Source organism: Apostichopus japonicus, chromosome 15, assembly GCF_037975245.1.
Source record: "Apostichopus japonicus isolate 1M-3 chromosome 15, ASM3797524v1, whole genome shotgun sequence".
Lineage (NCBI taxonomy): Eukaryota > Metazoa > Echinodermata > Holothuroidea > Aspidochirotida > Stichopodidae > Apostichopus > Apostichopus japonicus.
In genome coordinates this window covers 23,745,985-23,768,307 of record NC_092575.1, presented here as the reverse complement: position 1 = coordinate 23,768,307, position 22,323 = coordinate 23,745,985, and the positions used below count along the sequence as shown (strand labels likewise).

The window sequence follows — 22,323 nt, the reverse complement described above, 5'->3', positions numbered from 1 at the left end:
ATACCTGATACTATAGTTTTTCATGTGTAATTATTACATATGTCACAAACACTTCGATACATGTTATTATTCCCCCTCCGGATGCTGCCAATCCACCCCTCACCCCCCCCCCCCCTCACTATAGCCCAACAGGTTCCCCAGGTGTACAGCGTCTAGCCTCTAGGCGTATATAGCAGACACGGCTATCAATTCGTCGTATACGAAGAGTATTGCACAACGTATAGTCGCTTGTTTAGTTGTACTGAATCACACGGCTTCGTAATCAGTGTCATATAAGATATACATATATACATTGGTATCACTGCAACAAAGTGATCGCTATGAATAGTATATCTGTTTGATCCTTTATTCCTTTATTTTCCGTTTCATTGATCAAGATAATGCAATCTATAATGTATGGTAGTGTCTTCTATCGTTGGCCAGGCTCCATCAATGTATAGCTGCATCATCAAATATAGATGTTATAGCAATATGAGACTTGTCTGCACGTCGCGTGATTCAAAACCCACTGATGTATACTTACATTGACAAAAGTTTCTCTCCGTCTAAGCAAGGCAATGTATATAATAAGACATTAACGCCATCATCACAATATCTCTAGTTGCATTATTACCAGAAACTGATTGTAGCGTGGAATTATTTCGGTAATTTAGTCGTTTTTAAACAGATTATTGAGGATATAATGTCGTGTTTCTTTCTGGGATAGTTGAAAATACGCGTTATATAATATCAATGAGTGTCTACTGCACGATTGCACGCAATCAAGTTTTTTTTTTCCATCTTAATGCAATTATACTTGAATACAGCAGCTGGGATTTTTCTATGTAGAGTTTAAGGAGGGGAGATGGTAACCCAGGGTTGTATGTGTTGTGCATACATGTTTTATTGCGGATATCCATATGTGTTGTTTGCGCATATCTGCTATCCTTAGATACCCCCCCCCCCCAACACACACACAACCACAAACACACCTTAATACACCATGACCCTAGCAGTCGCATTTTTTGTTCAAGATAATGTTTGCTTGAAGAAATATAGATTATTTCTTGAACATATCAACTGAAGGAAATTGCTGAGATTGTAAAGTGTAAAGACAGTATCGATTCAATGTATCACATGACTTTGAATGTCCCGGATGTTCCTGTTTTTTTTTTCCTGGCCATACTATTCACTATATACTCTGCAAGTGTGGTAAGTAGCTTACAGTGCTATGTATATGTTAAAAAAAAAATGAATAATAAAAGAAGATATTTAACATTAGTGCATTTTTATGGACCATTTTTGTTGCTAAAAGTGTAATCATTAATTTTGGGTGGTTTAGCCATTAAAATGAATGCAGGGTATTTTCTTATTGTCTAACACAGCCTTTTAAGTCAGCTTCATAAACTGCGACATATGAAAACATTAGACGTTTGTGATCTCAATATTAACATATTTATATTTCGTTACAAAATCTGTCAAGAAAATATGCTATTGGATTTCATCCAGTGGAAGTCCTTGTTGTTGTCAATAAGTATTTAATTACAACTTTGACAATCATTATAACATTTATAAACCGATAAGTTCATCAGCATTTATCATTTAGGGCATAACGGTGAAACTGACGTCATCATAAAATTTATCTCGAAAGAAGATTCCAGATGTTTAAAAAAAATAAGGTGGATTTTATTCTAACGAAATATGCAGAATAGATGTTAGAAGATAACATATACATTCACTGAAAGTGCATTACATACATCTGACCATTGGCCATACATGATCCCCGGGATCAACACCCCCCCCCCCCAGCCTCGTCTAGATCCAACTCTGACCAATGTACCAATACGAACTTCACCATAGGACTAAGTACCTTTAAAGACACGATACATGTATATGAACCCTTCCTACCCAAACTATATGTACCCCAGCTATCAGTAACTCCACGTATCCTATAGCTGTGTTATATCCAACCCACACCATTTGCTTCTAAGCTATACAGGCATACAACTTTGTCCTTTGACGTTATTTTACTTTCTTTCTATGGATTCGAAGTGAAAGCGAAAATGTCATCCGCTCTTATGTTTTTTCGTTGTTCTTTTTATAATATTTTTTTGTTTCGTTTAGTGAAACTTGATGCTACACGAACTTTAATATCGTCACATTAGAAGAAATAAATGAACATTTATGTATTTCATGCATAGATCTACATTACAATAAAAGCTAAAGATTGGTCGGGAACTAATTAAGTATCTTGTTTCTAAGAAGAGGAAATTAGTTTTATATACAAGTAGATCCACTTGACAGACACACACAAATAAAGCCTTGTCGATTACTGCTTCAAATTCAGAAATATGAAACTCGAAGTTTCAGTAATATTTTGTTTTGGATAACGGTGCTTAATTACAAATGTATTTGGTTTCCAGCATCAATGAAAGCCAAAGAGAAAACTTATAAATGTAAAAATGAAATTCAAATTGAACATCACCGGTGGAGGCAATTAATTTTAGACAGTATTGAATAATAATAATAATGATAATTAGTCTTATATAGCGCAGAATCAAACAAAAGTTGCTCAATGCGACGTCATTAAGACTTATCAACGTAGATATTAAACTATATGTCGTTTGAATTGAGGTATGTCGGATAGTAAGGATAGCTTGTCGGTTATTCTCAGACCGTTATCATCGGTAATAAGTTCTCATGGATGTCGGTTATTCCGACGGTTATCGGTTATTCTGATAGTTATCCGGTTCTTCTGATCGTTTCGGTTTATCCTAGCACAGTCACCATTTACCCGGATTGCTGATAGGTTATTTTGTTTATACCTATCGGTTATGCTAATCGTTGTCGTTTTTTCTTCAATGTTTTACTGTTAATCCTAGCATAGAAACCGGTTACTCGTATTGCCCTCGGTTATGCTAACAATTATCTGGTTATTCTGTTCGTTGTCGATTAAATCGTTAACTAAGTACGGTTTTAACATTTCTACGAATATTTCAGATCACAGTGAATTACTTTCCCTGATAACCTAATACAAAACAACGATCGCCAACGCGGATTACTGTGTTTTCACAGTTTTGAAAAAGGAAGTTACCCAAGTCCCTTCCTACCCCTCCACCTCCCCTACCCCTCCACCTACCCTTCTCAGGCTGTGGAAATGTTTCTGTGACGTAACGCTTTGTAACTAGCAAGATTATACGTGTTCAAGGTAAATTAATTTTCATAAAATGAAAGTTCTCTACGGTGAGAAATTGACTGATTGTTATCGATTGTGTAAACATTTCCTCCCTTAAAGGGGACGATTGAATGGAGTACATGTACCACTAAAACGCATGCAGCAGGCAAGTCCGCAACTATTCAAAAGTAAAGCCCTGTCAATTCACGAAGTTCAATATTTTACACACAAATTAAATACTATACAGGCTACAACATTCGACCTCATGTTGTAGCTTCAATTCGCTCCTTTACTTTCGTTGGATTTTAAGACGAGCTATATATCAGTCTTGATACACAATTAGATAGCCTATACCTGGTCTTATGTCGTTAAAAACCACAGTGAACAAAGCCTGCTACACACGAACTTCTTCAATAAAGTAAAGCTTGTTGTCTTACATATTTTTGTCGTCCTGTGCACCTCTTTTGTTTCATGCCTAACATTATTATTTCTTGTGGAATATTATCGGACTTATGTAATACATTACATAAAATTTATTAAATGTGTTCAATTTTTCACTAAATTATTATATTAGGCTAAAGGCCCGGTCACACTATACCGATTTTTTATCGGAATACTATCCGATTTTCCCGGAGGAATCGAAACAGCCAGTTTTTCGTTCGGGTCTTCTAGCCACTGTGATAAAGGACCTGATTTGCTATCTGTTGAGCCATTCCGATGTGGAATAGCCCTCTCCTAACTTTTGATATTGACTCCTTTTCCTTTTATCGGATAGCTATCCGATTTCTCTTCCGATTTTTATCGGTTTTCGATGTGACGTCACTTCAGAATGTAGTCAGTTCCAGAACCCCTCAGATTTGGAGTAGGTATTCGAATATTCCACTGCATTCATTACATTCACTACCACAAACCTCACTCTTCGGCCTAAAATCGGAAAAATCGGACCGTATTCCGATAAAATATCGCTGTAGTGTGACCGGGCCTTTAGCCAATATAATAATTTAGTAATTTAGTCGTTTTTAAACAGATTATTGAGCATATAATGTCGCTTCTTTCTGGGATGGTTGAAAATACGCTCTATAATATCAAAGAGTGTCTACTGCACGATTGCACGCAATTAAGGTTTTTTTCATCTTTCTGCAACTATACTTTAATACAGCAGCTGTGATTTTTCTAAGTAGAGTTGAAGGAGGGGAGATGGTAACCCAGATGTGTATGTTTTGTGCATACATGTAGTATTGCGGATATCCATATGTGTTGTTTGCGCATATCTGCTATCCTTACTTAGAACCCCCCCCACCCCCCCCCCCACCGCACACACACACGCACCCAAACACACCTTAATACACACTGACACTAGCTGTAGCACAGTAACCACATATTGGCTACATGAATCAGAAACGATAATAACTTTTACAGCTATATACGCCACATCAGCTCTCTTTAGCGCGCAGTACATTGTACGCTAAACCTACCGTATAAAGGTAAAGCATATAGTCCAAGGAAATGCCTCATTGACTTACACACTAAATCGTCAGAGTAACAATTTCTATAGAGCCCCAGTGTAGAAGTTCTTACTAGGTAGACCCCACCCCCTCACTAGATATCTGACATGTGGAACATTCATGTCATCTTCAATTTGCCATATTATGACCATTGTACATTGTTTTAAAGGAGAGCCCTAAGGTTTTTGACACTTGGAAAACAAGCTTCTTACCAGTAAACAACCTTCCTAAACCATTCTTCGGATCAATTCTAAAGTGGTCTAAAATGACACAAAGTCTACGACCCCCCCCCCCACCACCTCCATTTACACACTCGCGTGTTCTTTTATTTATACACTTTGGCATATAAGCCACAAAGTATAACATATTCGACACTTTTTTATCCTTTATCATTTTTGAGATAGGAAAGCACATTTGCAGATGGATACAGACACTGTACAAAATGCCATCATAAATAAATATATAATATATATATATATATATATATATATATATATATATATATTTATATATTTATATATATATATATATATATAATATATATAATATATATATATATATATACCCTGGCCTCCTGCTTTATATGCGGACACCCTAAACACTAGGCTATGGACGCTGATTGTATGTCCAGAGGTTCGAAACCGGTAAAGAAGGTCGTAATTCCACTGTAGGCGTTAGTCACCTGTATCGAACAATACTAGCTCTGTTTTGGTGACATATTTGCCCTATTCTATATGGATCAAACATGATGCTAACTAACTCGAAATCATTTGTGATTCCTAAAGCCGGATCGCGAAAGAGATACTTTGAACAGACTTCATGTTAATGAAATGGAGGTAAGCGACAAAGGCAATTATATAATTGAAAACGTATATATATATATATATATATATATATATATATATATTATCCGACTGGATTTCATGTACTATCCGGCAAAATCCGGTTCCGGCCGGATCCAAAAATTTGGATCCGGTGCATCCCTAGCCATATGTACATGAAGGCCTCGGCAACTCTAATCAGAGGTAAGCTATGAGCCACGCAGTCATACCACACTAGAGGCAATTGGAATTAGGAGGATGTAGCAAGGTATAAGTAAGTGTCATTTGTACATGAAGGCTTCGGTAACTCTAACCAGAGATAAGTGATGAGCCATGTAGTCATTCTACTTCATATCTAGAGGACTTTGTAAAGTTTGGAGGATAAAGCAACTTAGCAGTGGCGTCGTGCCCATTGGGGCCCGGGGGCACAGGCCCCCCGCCCAAATTTTGTCAAAGGTGTCATAAAATGTTGTCATAATTTAAAAAAAAGTGTTTTCGAAATCGAAAAGTAGACTAAATAGTCAATTGCTCTTTGATGGTCGTTGCGGATTTTCCACACACCTCAAAGACAACATATCGGGATTAGTAATGCCATTGCCTTTGAATATGCTTGTCCGACCGCTCGGAAGCGTGCAAGCAGACTGCCATTGACTCATTTTGGAACCTAACCCAGCGACGTTGCATGAGAACAGTATCAGCAACTGAATTTCTTGTAGGGCCTACGAGAAATGGGGCTTCTGTTGACTGCTTGGTCAATGGTTGTTAATTGTTGATATTCAGTCAATCGAAACAGTTAAATAATTACTGGTTGATAAATAATGAACCAAATGTGCCATCAACGCTGCCATCGTTGAACAATATTATATCTACGTAGTCCCAGACTAAGTGCAACCCGTTACATTTGCCAAAGTCAGTCAATTTTCTATGAAAAAAATGGCAAATTTTTAATTGTTTTCTAAGCCTGTAACAAAGTTCGGAAAGTTAAGATAAATGTAGTGAACAGAGATTATGGGACTCCATGTGAACTTCTTAAGTAATGCAATCAGTTCGCTAAAAGGTCCACCAGGATAAATTTTCCTCATGTTCGGATAGGTAGTTTCGAAAAAAAAAAAGAATAATAATAATCATTTCAAATACAGTCACAATTAACCTGGAAAATAATCACTTCGTTATCGTACGTTTTACCTTAGGTTTCGCTACTTTGGCTTTTTCTGCCCATGTTTTCAAACGGCATACTGTAGCTTTTCTTCACCCAGTCACCACTTCTCACGGGCATGGGCGGCGATCATGGATCAGCCAACACAAAAATGTTTCGATTTCTTAAATTTTGGGCGCTTCTGGGAGACGAGGAATTGGTAAACTGAGGAATAAATGGCGATCACTTCCTTCGAGAATATTTCCCAAAATAAAAAATTGCCGGAAATTTTTATCAATTTTAGGGGTGTTGCTTACTGCTTTAAGGCAAGGGAAGTGCCGTTTCCTGCAATCTGAGGGGTCCGACAGATGACAAATTTTCTTGTACGCTGCGCGCCAACCTGTGGTGGCGCTCCGCTTAGAATGTCATCACCTGCTCACGGGCCCCCCAAAATTTATTTTCGCACGACATAGGACCTAGAGTATAATAAAGACCTGGGTTGAGTCATATGGCTCTAAAGGCCTAGCTGTTGCACTTTGCCAGTAAGGCCATTGCAGTGTGTGTATATATATATATATATATATATATATATATATATATATATATATATATACATATATATATATATATATATATATATATATATATAATATAACGAAAATCCACGTTTACTCCAAAAGAAAATATTATTAGAGAAAACCAGAGAAATAAGATATGACTCATAATTGACAAATAAGGAGTAAGTTTTACAAAATATATTGGAATTTTCGGTCCCCCTGGGACCTTCGTCAGCAATACTTGGCAGTCGAATGAGAAGTACAAAATGTGACACAATGAAAGTATGACGCTAGATAAGAGTAAGTTGCAATGATGGAATTAAAACCAAATAAACCATGACTATACAGGAAGCGGATTAAGGAGCAAAGAACGGATTACATATGCTTGTAGAACTGGTAGTTGTTAAGGGGTCCCAAGTCTTTGTTGAGGCCGGTGATGTGAGACTTAATACGAAAGATCCAATCGATTTCTTTACGTTTACGTTCAGTAGTTGATTTGAAGTTCGAGGCAATTAAAATACATTTTAGGTTTTTTAGAGAATGACCATGAAGATTGAAATGTTCGGACACTGGGAATCCTGCAAAATTATCACGAATAGATTTTTTGTGATTATTAAAACGTAAGCGGAATCGGGAGCCTGTTTCACCTACATAATTGCCCTCTTTGCAAAGTACACAATAGAAAATGTAAATAACATTAATAGAATCACAAGAGAGGGAAGGGGGTCTAAGACTAAAGTCAACATTGGGAATCTTGACCACGGTGCCTGGGGTAATATGGGGGCATATGCCTGCAAAGCCAAAACTTACCTCGACAAATTTATTTTAGAGAATGCCAAACGTCCACTCTCCTCTAACGTCAACCGTACTCAGTCCATGGCTATTAAAAAACTTCGGAACAACCCGGATGTCGTTATACGACAAGCGGATAAAGGAGGTGCCACCACTATTCTTAACACTACCGACTACATTTTTGAAGCAGAGAAGCAACTTAGTAACTCTGATTTTTACAAGATATTACCGGAAGACCCTTCCAGACTCTTCCAACCCAAAATTGACGAATTATGTCAATCGGTACCACAACACGTAGCAACCAAGATAGCAGAACTTACACCTAAGGATCCGTCGTTGGGTACGTTCTATACTTTACCTAAAGTCCACAAACTACCTAAATTAATAACAGAGGCTCAACAAGCACTACCCGGAGTGACCCCTTCTGACCCTGAGAATATCCGCCGTTCTGACATTTGTAAGCTAGCCAGGAAACTCAAGCTATTCCCTCCTTGCCGACCTATTATTTCAGGAATTGGTACGCTAACTGAGCATCTTTCAGGATACATGGACTCCGTACTCAACCCTCTATTAACCCATATTCCTTCTTATATACAGGACACTACGCATTTTTTGAGAATTCTTAACACTATTCAGGCGTTACCAATTAATTCCTTACTCGTTACTATGGATGTATCCTCTTTGTACACTAATATCCCTCATGATGAGGGAATTATCGCTTGTCAAAATTTTCTTCGTGAGCATGCCACCAACCCCACTTTAGGTGATGATCTTGGTCCCATTTTACGTTTCATATTAAGTAATAATTATTTCTCTTTTAACGGGAAATATTATCTACAAATCAATGGTACCGCTATGGGCACTAAGATGGCACCTTGTTACGCCAACATATTTATGCACGAATTAGAACAGGAAATGCTATCCACTTCTCCTCTTAAGCCATCACATTATTATAGATATATTGACGATATATTTTTTGTCTGGCCACATGGTGAAGAATCTCTTAAGTCTTTCTTTGATCATGTTAATTCTTTTCATGACAGCATTAAATTTTCTGTCGAAGTTTCCAAACATCAAATTTCATTCCTAGATGTTCTGGTCAAGTTGGATGGCAATTCCTTAACCACTTCGGTCTATTATAAGCCCACTGATATTCATATGTATTTACACTTTAATAGTTTTCACCCACATAATCTCAAGAGTTCTATTGTTTACAGCCAATGCCTTAGACTTAAACGCATTTGCTCCAACCCATGTGATTTTAAACACCAGGTATCCATATTAACTGGTTATTTCTTGAACGTCGGATACCCCCTTCACTTAATTAGACAGGGTATTTCCAGGGCCGACAAGTTGAGCCGTGAGGACTTATTAAAATACAAGTCTAAAAGTCCCAACACACGCATTCCGTTCGTTACCAGTTACAACCCCCTCATCAAATCTTTCATTCGCTCCATCAAACAGGAATTTGCTGTATTTCAAGACGATCAGTCTGTAGGAGAATCGTTTAAGGTACCCCCCATGCTAGCATTTCGTCAACCCCCCAACCTTAAATTTCTTCTCACTTCCTCCAGACTCCCCCGCTCAGTTTCCACCTCCGCAGGCAATTTTCCTTGCGGTAAACCTAGATGCCAAATATGCCCCCATATTACCCCAGGCACCGTGGTCAAGATTCCCAATGTTGACTTTAGTCTTAGACCCCCTTCCCTCTCTTGTGATTCTATTAATGTTATTTACATTTTCTATTGTGTACTTTGCAAAGAGGGCAATTATGTAGGTGAAACAGGCTCCCGATTCCGCTTACGTTTTAATAATCACAAAAAATCTATTCGTGATAATTTTGCAGGATTCCCAGTGTCCGAACATTTCAATCTTCATGGTCATTCTCTAAAAAACCTAAAATGTATTTTAATTGCCTCGAACTTCAAATCAACTACTGAACGTAAACGTAAAGAAATCGATTGGATCTTTCGTATTAAGTCTCACATCACCGGCCTCAACAAAGACTTGGGACCCCTTAACAACTACCAGTTCTACAAGCATATGTAATCCGTTCTTTGCTCCTTAATCCGCTTCCTGTATAGTCATGGTTTATTTGGTTTTAATTCCATCATTGCAACTTACTCTTATCTAGCGTCATACTTTCATTGTGTCACATTTTGTACTTCTCATTCGACTGCCAAGTATTGCTGACGAAGGTCCCAGGGGGACCGAAAATTCCAATATATTTTGTAAAACTTACTCCTTATTTGTCAATTATGAGTCATATCTTATTTCTCTGGTTTTCTCTAATAATATATATATATATATATATATATATATATATATATATATATATATATATATATATATATATATATATATATAAATATGCAGTAGCTTGCCCGAATCGTTTCAAATTTTTGCCCGACAATTCCATGATTTTCTTTATTTAGCATCATGATGCCCGAATATCTCCGTGTAACACCACCGTAAGCGCAGTTCATCTGGGCTACCACGCGTTTTGCACGATCATTTTTTTTTCTAACTAGTCAATTGTATACCTGGACCAAGGGCGGCGGAACCGGGGGGCATAGGGGGCAGGTTAAAACTGTGCCTTTTTTTTCTACATAAAAATTGAGGTGCCTCAAGTTAGCAAGAGGTTAGGGAACCAGAATGAACACTCGGGAAGGGCCGTTTCCGGCCATCTGAGGGGTTTGTAAAACCAAAAATTTTCTAGTACGCTCCGCGCCAACCGATAGTGGCGCTCCGCTCAGATAGTCGTGCATACAACTTTGCAAATCCTGGCTAAGCCCGTGACTTTTAATGAATTTTTGTGGGTCAAACTCAAAGCTATTTTGAATGGAAAAAAATTGTTAAGATATTAACAAGAAAAAAACTCTAATTCGGAAGATTCCTACATTAGCAACTAGCATGATTTCACCACATTTTGTCTCAAAAGAAAACTTGTTCCTTGTTTCCCAATTTGCGCATTTGATATTGCAGTGCTAGTATGCATATTTTCCTTTGGGGGGGGGGGGGCGTTGATGGAGTGATGTGTATGCACAAATAAGATAATACAATAAGAGTTATAAAGGGTACTAAATATAAGGCTGCATCAGTCCAATCGAATTTCTGCAAAGTGCCCTTTGATGTCGGTGCCCCCCCCCCCAGATTAAAAGTGCTTCCGCCGCCCTTGACCTGGACATCCCCAACATGAGTGTATATAAGAAACATTTTCTTTTTCATGGATGGTGGGGAGGGGGGGGGGGGTGTGCCTACAAGCCTAGAAGTACAGGTTTATCGTATTCTTTGTTATATTTTACACTTTTTTGTGAGACAAATTGCAGTCTCACCCGACACAGCGACATTATCCCGCCTACGTGTCGTTGAACAATGTATGTTCTTCTGGAGGTAGCTGAGTACTGTGTTAAAATAATAAATAAGGTAACTAAATAGGAGCTTAAAAAATATACTGTCCCATTTTTCCCCTTCAAAGTGATTTTACCATTTTTTCTTCTTCTAATTTACCAAATTTTTGGGGAAGTGTAAATTTATAAAACGTGAGATTATAGAATAAAGAATGTTTAGATGCAACTTGCAAGGCCTCAGAAGTGCCGTTTCCGGCAATCTGAGAGGAATTGTGTGCCAAAAATGTTCTTGTTCGCTACGCGCCAACCGATGGTGGCGCTCCGCTTAGATAGTGTCTCGGGAACTTTCGGGCACAAAAAGTTCTGCCCCCCAAACTGAAATGTTCCCGTACGCCTATGACAATACCTAATTGTATTCTGGTCATTTGATTGGTCAATTGCTCGTTGATTGCATGCAAAAACCGCTCTATTCCACCCTATGAAATAGAACCATGGGTTATACTTTTTTGGTAGCACTTTTTTCAATGGTAAGAGAGCAGAGAAACCTGTCTGTTCAAAACAATCTGTTGCATGAGTGCATTTTACCCATCTTAATACTACAATTTTAAAGGTGTTGTATAAAACAAATAATGAATGGTTTCCATTCGTGCAATAGTGCAAATATTTCATTCGTTGAAATATGTAATTTGTTCCATTCAACGAGGCGCAGCCGAGTTGAATGGAACATTCCATCTTTCAACTCATGAAATATTTGCACTATTGCACGAATGGAAACCATTCATTATTTGTATAATAGTTCAGACTAAAATTAGTCACTACTATCAGTTAGATAGCCTATATATGACTGCAAGTACAATTAACGTTATGAAATTATGCTAGCTAGCAGGCCCTACTGACATCTGTTGAACATTTATCGAAAAAAGGCTTGAAATAACCCGGTGTTCCTTCATGATATAACATGGATAACACGCATAATACTGCACTTGGTCTCACAGATCATCTTCGATCATCTTCACAATGTCACTCTAACTAGGGCTAGGCCATATAGCAAACTTGATCAGAACTAGGTTTCTGACAAAGCGTACTCTAGTTTTCAATCAATAGCAAAGGTAAGAAAAGAAAGAAAACAGAGAGCAAAAAAACAAAACAAACAGCAACAAAATGGAGACAAGTTATCTGTAAGACAGTCAGAAGGAGGCCATTGTGTATTTTTAATTTTACCACAATTTTAGGATCTGTTAAGTATGCAATATGTGATAAATCATTAAAAATCATGTACCAGCGAAATAAATGGATATTTTAGTTGCATACATTCACCCTCTTATAAGGGACAACTTAGTAGCACATAGATAATGCACACACATCTATCTCCCAATCTGTGTCAAAGTAGTCACCACCACCCCACCCCTCCCTCAGGCACCCAGTATAGTGGTTGCATTTTTTCTTTTGACAAAAGTGTTCACTTAAAGAATGTTGTAAAACCATTTTTTCACCACATCTGATTTCCACGTCTTTTAGGCTTGGTTACTTCTGACAGAGGATATTTCAGCCAATTTTTATAGATATTTAAGCCTGTGGGGTTGAACAACCATGTTAATTACACCTAACATCTGATGGCTAAGAATAAAGTGTTGACTAATCTGCCTTTAATAACATAATTATGTCCTATTGTCCAATCTGCTGGATATCCTGTAAAGTATTATGTCCTATTATCCCATTTGCTGGATGTCCTTAGTGCACTTGATAATTTTCAAATTTTCAAGACTCATCTCAAAATCTTCCTCTTTGCAAAGTACTTTAATTAGTATTGGTTTTTCTTTGCATTCTTTGTAAAGCACTTTGAGATATTTGTTATGTAAAGCGCATTATAAATGTTTGTTATTATTATTATTATTATTATATGGCAAGCCGAGTGGGACAAACCCATTATAATATATATACTGGTATTAAATTGAATTTATGCCGGGATTAAATCTAAAAAATCCTCGAATATTTAACAGTTAACCGCAGGATGTTTTTATATACGAACATTAAGGGGAAATATATCTGATTATTAATTCGAATTTATACCCACATTAAAGGGAATATATATGTATTAAATAAAATATATGCTATATTAAATCAAATATATCTCAGTATTGAATCCACAATAGAAAATTCATTTATAGTTGGAAATATTTTGTTCCTAACTGGTAATGTGGTTGATGCAATGTAATTTTGGTTGGTTTAATACGAAACACTTTTCCACTTTTAGAAAGTAGATAACAATAACTGGTCTGTGATGTCATAATAGCAAATGTTCTCCAACAGCTTTTATAATCCTTTTACAACTGTGAAATGTGATCAATTTGGAATGTCAAATTAACTGTTAATGTTCTCTGTATTTTGCAATTCTATAAAATGATTTTTTTTAAAGAAATATGCTTACATCCATGCAAACAAGACTGAGATATTTAAAAAGAAAAACAACTAGGACGCAAAAATGCATTGAGGTTTCGATGAGTCAAAGTTTGATGAATACCCGTAGTAGACTGATAGTATTCAAATTATTGACATGTTTATCAATGGGCAACTTATTGCATCTACATGTCAAGTAGTGAGATCCATCGGTGTAACCCTTTTTTGAAATATCATGTTAACAAACTTTTTACAAATGACCTCTACTGACATTTTCCAGCAAAATTAGAGCACACAACTTCCCTCCAACTTCACCCTTTCATAACTAGCCAATCTTCATGAGAATTGCCAAACTTTACATGAAAGTGTTGATACACAAACTGTAACATCATCCTAAATGGCAAAGAATTTGCAAAGGTATCTAGTAGATTGCAAACTATTGCACTTTGCACCATGTTTATGAATTCTCCAGATTTCCATAACTGTTACCTCAAATGACTTTGACCTCCATAGAACAACCAAGAACAATGAACATTGCATGTATTGAATCTGTCACTCTTACAATTGTTCACATACAGAAACTTAAAGATTTTCACATTTTGATATTTGCTGACTTGACATGAACTTTGACCACAGCCAAAACAATAGCAACCTTGAATTCATTGTATATAAGATATACATTCCATGTATCAGGTGTGTCAATATTAATACTGTTGTTGAGAATTTATGTTGACAAAGTAGGGCAATAGGCAAACACACACAGACAAACTTGTTTCCTAGTGTATTAGCTACAAACGATGATATTTCCTTTACTCTAAGCCTGTATATGGACATCCAATGACTACTGGTATCTTGTTTGACAACTGGTGACAGACATGTACACACTCAATGGTATATGACTGTATAGGTTACGAACATGAGTTACTTGCCTCAAAAAGGTACATAGCCAAATAGAGTATATACACATTTATATATATATATATATATATATATATATATATATATATATATATATATAAATTCATCATGATTTGCTTACAATAACCCACAATATGGTTCAAGTTATTATTCTGGGAACACTGTTGCTTGAACTACAGGATTTTTCAGTCTAAAATCTCTGACAAGTTTTGCACGTTCTTCATTCCTTTGTTCCGTAAGGACATTTTCCAATTCTGTGATCTTCGTGGGAGATAAAGTATCAGTGAATTTTTTGCCAGCAAGGTAGATTGGTCTACATCAAGATGTTCTGATAAGTTCTGCTTTTGCTGATCTAAAGAGTTGATGATGGTTGTAAGGTTGAAAGAAAAGAAAATGCAAATATGTTAAATACACTATTCTACATAAAGTGAATTAAACCGATCCTGTTTCATGCGAACAATATCCAGAATTGTGAGACAACAGTGTGAAATTGATTAAATCCGGAAGTATTATAAAAGAAATACCCGCGTAGCTGAATATAGAGGGTATCTTTACCGTGCTCTTCCTTAGCAAGCAGCAACAGCCGTCTTCCTAGGTCCAGTTTTCCATGAGACAATTTCAAGGCTCTTTGGACATCCAGTCTCATGTATCCCTCTTGAATCAAAATTTTGAAATTTAATGACAACTTTGGTTCCCTTTCTGAAATGACTTCCTGTTTCTCTGGAATGTTTGCCTGGAAATAATGATGAGATATTACAAATTGTTCATAAAATTATATTTTCTTTAATCATACTTTTATGAAGATAGAAAACTAATAACTGCATTGAATTTAGCTTCAGTGAATAGTCTCAACTTGATCTCTAAAAACGTAACTTTGAGTAAGAAAGAAACTGTTACAATTAGTAAACGATGACTTTTTAGACAGACTTGCATGACAACAAAAATAATACTTTTTCATATCAGAAATTACACTCTGTACTAGACCTGCTAATATTCTAAGATCTTGATTTTATACAAAGTGACTTTTGTTTTGATAACTACAAGCGTAAAGTGTCAAATTCTTAACAGTGTTTACAAAGTACAAACCATTTTCTTATCATCTTTCTCTCCTTCGTTTTCCTTTCCATTCTTCTCCTGTAATGCATCGATGTACTCCAGCACCAGTCTTGCCACCTTATCAAAGTCAATAGCTTTCAATCCTTCATAAAGTCTGATCATTCTGTCTGGCATGATGAGCTCTCTTTCATCCAATATTTTCATCAGCATCTTTCCAGATTCTGCTGCTGTCTGAATTGTTTCATTTTCTACTGGCGTGAGCTTAAAATACACGCCTAGCTTTAGACAATGTTGTTTCTCTAGATGCTTTGCAATGTCTCCTCTCAACTGTTCATATTTGGGTAAATCTGAAAGTGAGGACATCCACTTTACATTTAAAAAAGTATAGCTAAGACTAGATATCACATATAAACATGAGAGTGCCTATGCTAATTGACTGCCAAGTTTGAACAATGAGCAATGTTCACACCTAACATGCACAAGTACATTACTGGCCCACAAGAAGCATGCAAACCTGCATGTGGAAGGCTGGTATGGAAGTCACACCTCTTGTGCATGCACTCATTTAAATTGGTTAAGTATACTGTCCACAACTTATGTACAACTTTTCAGCTTTAAGCCCTTATCTTTTCGATCAATTCTAGTCTTGTATACAGCTTCAATTCCATAGTTGCTTTGAGGGAATTGAGCACACTAATTAAAAATGAAAGTTTGCAAGTGGGACATAGAAGAAATCTTTCGGGTTCAGCATCAAGATGTACTTTGTTTCAATCAGAAGTTTTTATGTGATTAAAATGTTTCCCAATACTAAGTTGATATAAGTAACACTCAGGTGAGTCTACTGCTAAAACCGAATGCTTCTACCTTTTCAGGTCTACGTAGACACTCACCATGTTCTCTATGTGTGCTTACTTTTTCATCTCCACTAATACACAGTTGCCTGGTGTATGTATAGGATAAATATCATTCATTTTTTGTGCCAACTACATTTAGATACAGGCCAGGGTGGACTTTCAAAGTTCACGCATCTGTTCCACTTCCACTTGAATACTCACCTGGGTGCAGTCCTCTAAAAAGAGTTTCCTGGGTTTTTGGAGATAAGAGAATGTTGTTCACCTGAAGAATTAAACCAAAAAAAATATGAGTAATGGGAACTGTAAATGTAAGTATGTTCAACACACAAGAGTGCACACCATGTGAATGACTAGGTTTAAAGTAGGAACATTAATGTAGAAAAATAGGGCTGAAACAGACATGGAACAGCACATAATAAATGTTTGGAATCCAAAAGTTAAGGACTGATGATAGCAACATAGCTATTATTTATGCATTATTCATTAATTGGTACCACATACCTACAAATCAGTTTCCCATCACTATTGACATGTGCATGTAATAACACACGGGTGATAAGTACACTTCTTCAGCAATTCTTTGCTTTTTGAGTTACTCATTATTTACAAAGCAACATGAAAGAGTCGGCAAAACAATAGCAATTTAACAAAAGATTAATTGAATTGCAAATATGCATAGTACACAATATTACAAATATAAGGATCCATGAGAGAAGGTGACATGGAATAAACTATAATTAAGTTAGAGCAATGACTTTATTCATTGACACAAAAGAGTTCATTTTTAGATCAGCTTGCAAACAGCTGCAAGACTTCCACCCGGCAGGACATGAATAAACAAAGAAAAAATCAGAAGAGAGAAGATGCCGCTGGAAGACAATCAGCAAAAATAACTCACCTTTGATTGGAGGATGAGGGCTGTCTGGTTCTTTTCATGTTGTGATACTTTTAACTTCACATCAACCATGGTAGTATCTCCATCATTGTTTCTTTTAAGTCTGAACTGATGAGAGACTCTACTGGCAGCACATAGGTGATCAATGTCTACATGCTAATGGATAAAAGATATTAGAAGATCATGTTCTGAGGATGAGAATGCTTGATAAGTATTCAATGAAACAGTGCCACATATAAGATATAAGAATAAGGAAATGCTGGTAAGGAACCAATACATCTAGTCATGTACAAATCCTTAGATTTCATGGGCAGATGGTGAAGATTGTAATTCCATAACAACATTTTAATAGGTTTACTTTGTTCCATGGAGTAGGAACCCTCTGGTAATATATTCAAGCTATGAATATTCACGTAACTTTTGATGAGTGTTCAGAGAATTACTAAGCAGGCAGAACGTGTTCTTTATCATTCCTGCTCACAGAACAGCCACTTAATCAACATCCCAATCTGATGACTGACACTGCCACAGCATCTGAACATTTCCTCAAAAACAAAGGGAGGTTATCCAATTAAAGACAACCCCATTCATTCATCATCACCAAAGTGCAGCCATGGTGACTGAAGCTTTTTGAGAAACCTTGAGAAAGAATATCGGACCAAATTATCAATTATTGAATGATTCACTTACTGGAAGTACAACCTACGCAAGATTCTGCTCAACAACACTGCACAGCAGAAGTTTTGCATAGATTTTGGTCCCTGGTGGGTTTTTTTTAACCAGTACCCTAGTAGTTGTAAGGCAGAAATTCTAACCACTTCAATATTTTGGTTCACTTCAGGAAACCAATCCTTAACTACAAGTCTTGTAATGTTAGAAGACAAACTTTAAAAGCATTGCTTATTACAAACCTTTGTTGATTCTTCCTTCATCAGATGGTAACTATCACCGGGTGATGACATCATCAGATCGATGTAAGAAGCAGAATCTCTGCCATCATTCAATGTCCGGGTAACTTGAAATGTTGAATAGTTTCCTAAACTGAGTTTGGACTGGTGGTCCTCTAACAGCAACTAAAACATAAGAACATGGCAAAGTAAATTCAAAAGAGAACCAGAAAGCATATATGCATTGTGGTTTCGATGATGTAACAGCAGTTTTCTTCATGAATCTGACGTAATGTATAGTGAGGGTGAAAAACATAATTGATCTGAGTAATACAGTGAAAGCAGTGTGATGAGACAAACAATAAATCACAATGACACAGGCTATCCTGAAATGACCTTTGACCTCAACAGGCTTCTTGTACTAAATGTGATAGATACATCAACTTATATGATATATGTCTTGTTGCAATATTGCATAAAACATGATTTCACAATTTTACCCCTGGTAAACTCAAACAAGCACTGACCTCTGCCCACCAAAAGTAATATAGGCTCCTTAAATTTCATATGGTACATCTACAAACCAAATATATGTTCTGTCCAATGTTCCCTTACCATATCATGTTTACAAGGCTTCACAATTTGACCTGTTGCACCCAAATGAACTTTGACTTCCACCAAAATCAATATGCTTCTTTTAATCAATATTATACACCTTCATACCAAGTATGAGATCTGCCCAAGCTTCCAAAATTGAGATATCATGTTAACAAGGTTTATACAATTTGACCTCTGATGACCCCAATGACCTTTGACCTCAAAAAAAAACAATACGTTATTGTACTCAATGTGGTGCTTTTACACACTAAATATGAGGTTTGTCCAAGCTTTTCTTCTTGAGATATCCTGTTTACAAGCTGGGCGTCACAAACGTGCACACATATGCCATTATGAATGCAAAGGTTACAATTATCATTGAAACCAAAAACCAAGCAGATGTTAAATTATGCAACTTGTTGTGCCTTCATTATGTACAGAGAAGTCAATACTGCTTTAGCAAGTAACATCATCTCAGTTTCCTTAATTTGCTCACATTACTAATGTTGCATGCGGGTATCAAATCATCTAAGTACTTGTTATGCGTCTTGTGGATGTTTTTGAGGAACCACATAATTTGTTACAAAATGAAATTTTGACCTAAGCAATGTGCTCTTAACAAATCACTTCATAATTTGTCAGTGAAACACGATAATAGTCACTGTACAAATCATGAAAGAGAGTACAATGCCAGTAACCGACTTAAAATTCACAATATGAAACAGAACTGATCTCAAACTGGTACATATATCACCATGGTAACAGGAGATTATCCTCACCTTGAATTCTTCATCACTGTCCTTACAGAAACAAACAGTTATTAAGACATCATCTTTGGCATCAAGTATCCCATCGATAAATGGAACAATACGGAATATATGCTTCTGTTCTGTTTCTTGGCTGACTAAAGTAACAAAGACGTAGCTCAGGGTGTTAATATCAAGACTGATCTTCTCCGGGTCTAGTTTCCAATCAACAGATTTCTCTTCGGTCCAAGTTATTTCACCTATAGTAAGTAATATTATACAAACTAAATTACTTGGTAATCTTAATTAGAGTTAATATCAAGAGCTTATTAACTAAGACATATTTTACAGTACTGATTCCATCATATAACTCATTGTACATCTCCTGGTACATTCAACAATTTGCATTTAAAGTGTGTATTGGTCTCCATCTTTACCTTCTTGTGAAGTTTCTTTATCTTTCAGACCAGTGAAGATCATAACATCATGTCGATCTGGCTCAGGGATAATAGCCGAGTGAGGAATAGTCAGCTGGGCTGGCTTGTTGAGGACGAGTCCTTCTGGCTCTAGTTTTAGTAGCGGTGTCATTCTGCCCCTATGAGCACTTCCAGGGAGGTGTATGTCAGGATCATAGATCACTTTAACAGCAATTACATGATCGAAGGATACAGCGTCTTCAGGAATAGTCAGATGTACCCCCATGATGCTAATAGTTCCACCTTCATACTTTATCCTGTGTTCAATGTATGAATAATGTTGCCTCATTTCAAGTATTTGTAAATCTTTTCTTTGCTTTGGTAGTTCCTCTTTCTCGGTTCTCTCCATCAAAGTCTCCTTACTATGGTCATGATATTCCTCTCTTTCACCTTGTGATGGAGTTGATTCATCAACTAAAAATAGAATATTAATGGAAACACAAACACTATTAACTGAAGCCTTGACATGGAAAAAAAAATTGCCATACTGAGCCACATTAATTAAAATTTCTACATCAATACAAAAGCCCTGCAATTGATTTATGAAAGAGGTATTATTGAAGGAATCATAATACAAAATGTAATAGATATGCAACACAAGCTTTATGTTGATAGAGAATTTGACGAGTGGCAGCAGACTACGGGAATATCAAAGAATCTAGCATCGTTCTCTGAGAGTGATCAGATGGCTCAAATGAATCCTACAAATATTGGCTAATCTTTGGGAACTAAAGTTTTGTATTTTCAATCTTTTTACTATAAAGAAACAAACCAAATGGGAACATATAAATGGTCAAAAGATCCACTTATAATTACTTTAACCATACAAACATCATTATAATTACTAGTTCAAAATAACATATTGCCTGAAAGCAGAATATTAACCCCAGACTCACACACATTTCTAGAGATTTTTCTGTACTGCATATTTTTTGTTTTATGTATTCTGATTACAACGTTGTATCCATTCTTACCAGGCCAGGCAAGCAGTTCTGGTGCTTGGTATTCTTCAAACTGAAAGGAGTCAACTTTAGACTGATATGGAGCTAAAAGGTTTTCATTTGTTCGGTTTAGCTGAATATGAACCAAACCCTTTTGTAGGTTAGTGACATCGTACAAGTTGATGATGTTTCGTGTCTTCATGAAGTTAATCAGAGTGATTCCTGGTGTCTCTATCAGAGAAACCCTGCGTAACATATCAGTTTCTGCCGGTGGTAGACCAAACAGAGTTGCTAATTTCAGAGTGCTGTCAAGAGTAAGATCATCGGCAACATTGACCATTAATCTGCCGTAATCAGCTGAAATGAAAATAAAAGGATAAAATAGAGTTAAGGATTACACTCAGCACAAGAAGACAATTGATAAACTGACTATAGATGAGATCACATTTTCCTAGCTATCAGTTGATTATTAGATTGATTTGTATTGCATTGATATATAACAACAAAATACTTTTCTTTAAAATCAGTTCTATAGCTGAATAAACTACTGTATAAATTGTGTGGAATATGAATAAATTTAATTGCTTTTTAAAGTACTGTTGATGTAACTGCCCATCTACACAACAAGCCTCAGTGTTACCATAGCAACATTACTGGCACCTTTTTAAAACATTGCAACAGCCTTTTGATGATATTTAACATAAAAAATATTTCAAAATTATAAATACTCTCCAGATTTAAGGATCCTGGTGTGATCTACCTCACTTGATTACCGACAAGTCGAAACATCATAACGAGGAATTAGGTGAGGCTTTTATTTTCTATAATATTTCACAAAAAAAGACATTGGTGGTGTTGATATGCTTTGTTATTTGCTTGTTGACCCCAGCAACGTATACATCTGGACATCATACTATACACTATATAAACATACCAACCATGCAGGCCATGCTCCTCCTAACCATGTATGTTAATTTAACCCTGTGTCAGTTCAAAGTTGTAGGAGTTTTGTATCCAAACACCACACCTTTAACAGGCGTTTACTGCATGTTTGATATTAATTGCTCTAGTTTGGATGATGAATTGATGACAATGTTGAGATTCATTTTCTTTGTGTCAGAAAATGCTTGATCTATAGAGAGCATTTTACCATTCTACCTGCCCTTCCCCTTACCCTGTGTTCACCTTTACAATCTCTCAGCAATAGCTACTATAGAAGCACAGACAGGAAGTCCTCTTACA

General features: G+C 36.4%; 1 protein-coding gene and 1 long non-coding RNA gene across 4 annotated transcripts in view; both read right to left on the bottom strand.

The window, feature by feature from the left end:
* Positions 1 to 8,803: 8,803 nt before the first annotated feature.
* LOC139980813 (uncharacterized) lies at positions 8,804 to 10,293 on the bottom strand. Its single transcript, XR_011797707.1, has 2 exons — positions 9,513 to 10,293; positions 8,804 to 9,456 (listed from the first exon to the last, which is right to left on the bottom strand). It is a non-coding gene; the product is annotated as an uncharacterized lncRNA (long non-coding RNA).
* Positions 10,294 to 12,476: 2,183 nt separating this feature from the next.
* LOC139980963 (uncharacterized) overlaps positions 12,477 to 22,323 on the bottom strand; it is a 101,599-nt gene continuing 91,752 nt past the window's right edge. Inside the window, exons 10-18 of one of the 3 annotated variants that reach the window (XM_071993038.1) lie at positions 21,115 to 21,134; positions 20,102 to 20,554; positions 19,698 to 19,924; positions 18,346 to 18,507; positions 17,438 to 17,590; positions 16,741 to 16,801; positions 15,716 to 16,032; positions 15,185 to 15,362; positions 12,477 to 14,999 (exon numbers count right to left, since the gene is read on the bottom strand). In XM_071993038.1, the coding sequence (XP_071849139.1) occupies positions 14,815 to 14,999; positions 15,185 to 15,362; positions 15,716 to 16,032; positions 16,741 to 16,801; positions 17,438 to 17,590; positions 18,346 to 18,507; positions 19,698 to 19,924; positions 20,102 to 20,554; positions 21,115 to 21,134 (1,756 nt within the window). In that variant the 3' untranslated portion in view covers positions 12,477 to 14,814. Of the gene's footprint in view, positions 15,000 to 15,184; positions 15,363 to 15,715; positions 16,033 to 16,740; positions 16,802 to 17,437; positions 17,591 to 18,345; positions 18,508 to 19,697; positions 19,925 to 20,101; positions 20,555 to 21,114; positions 21,439 to 22,323 lie in introns of all 3 variants that reach the window. The other 2 variants (XM_071993037.1, XM_071993036.1) reach the window with 2 other exon arrangements.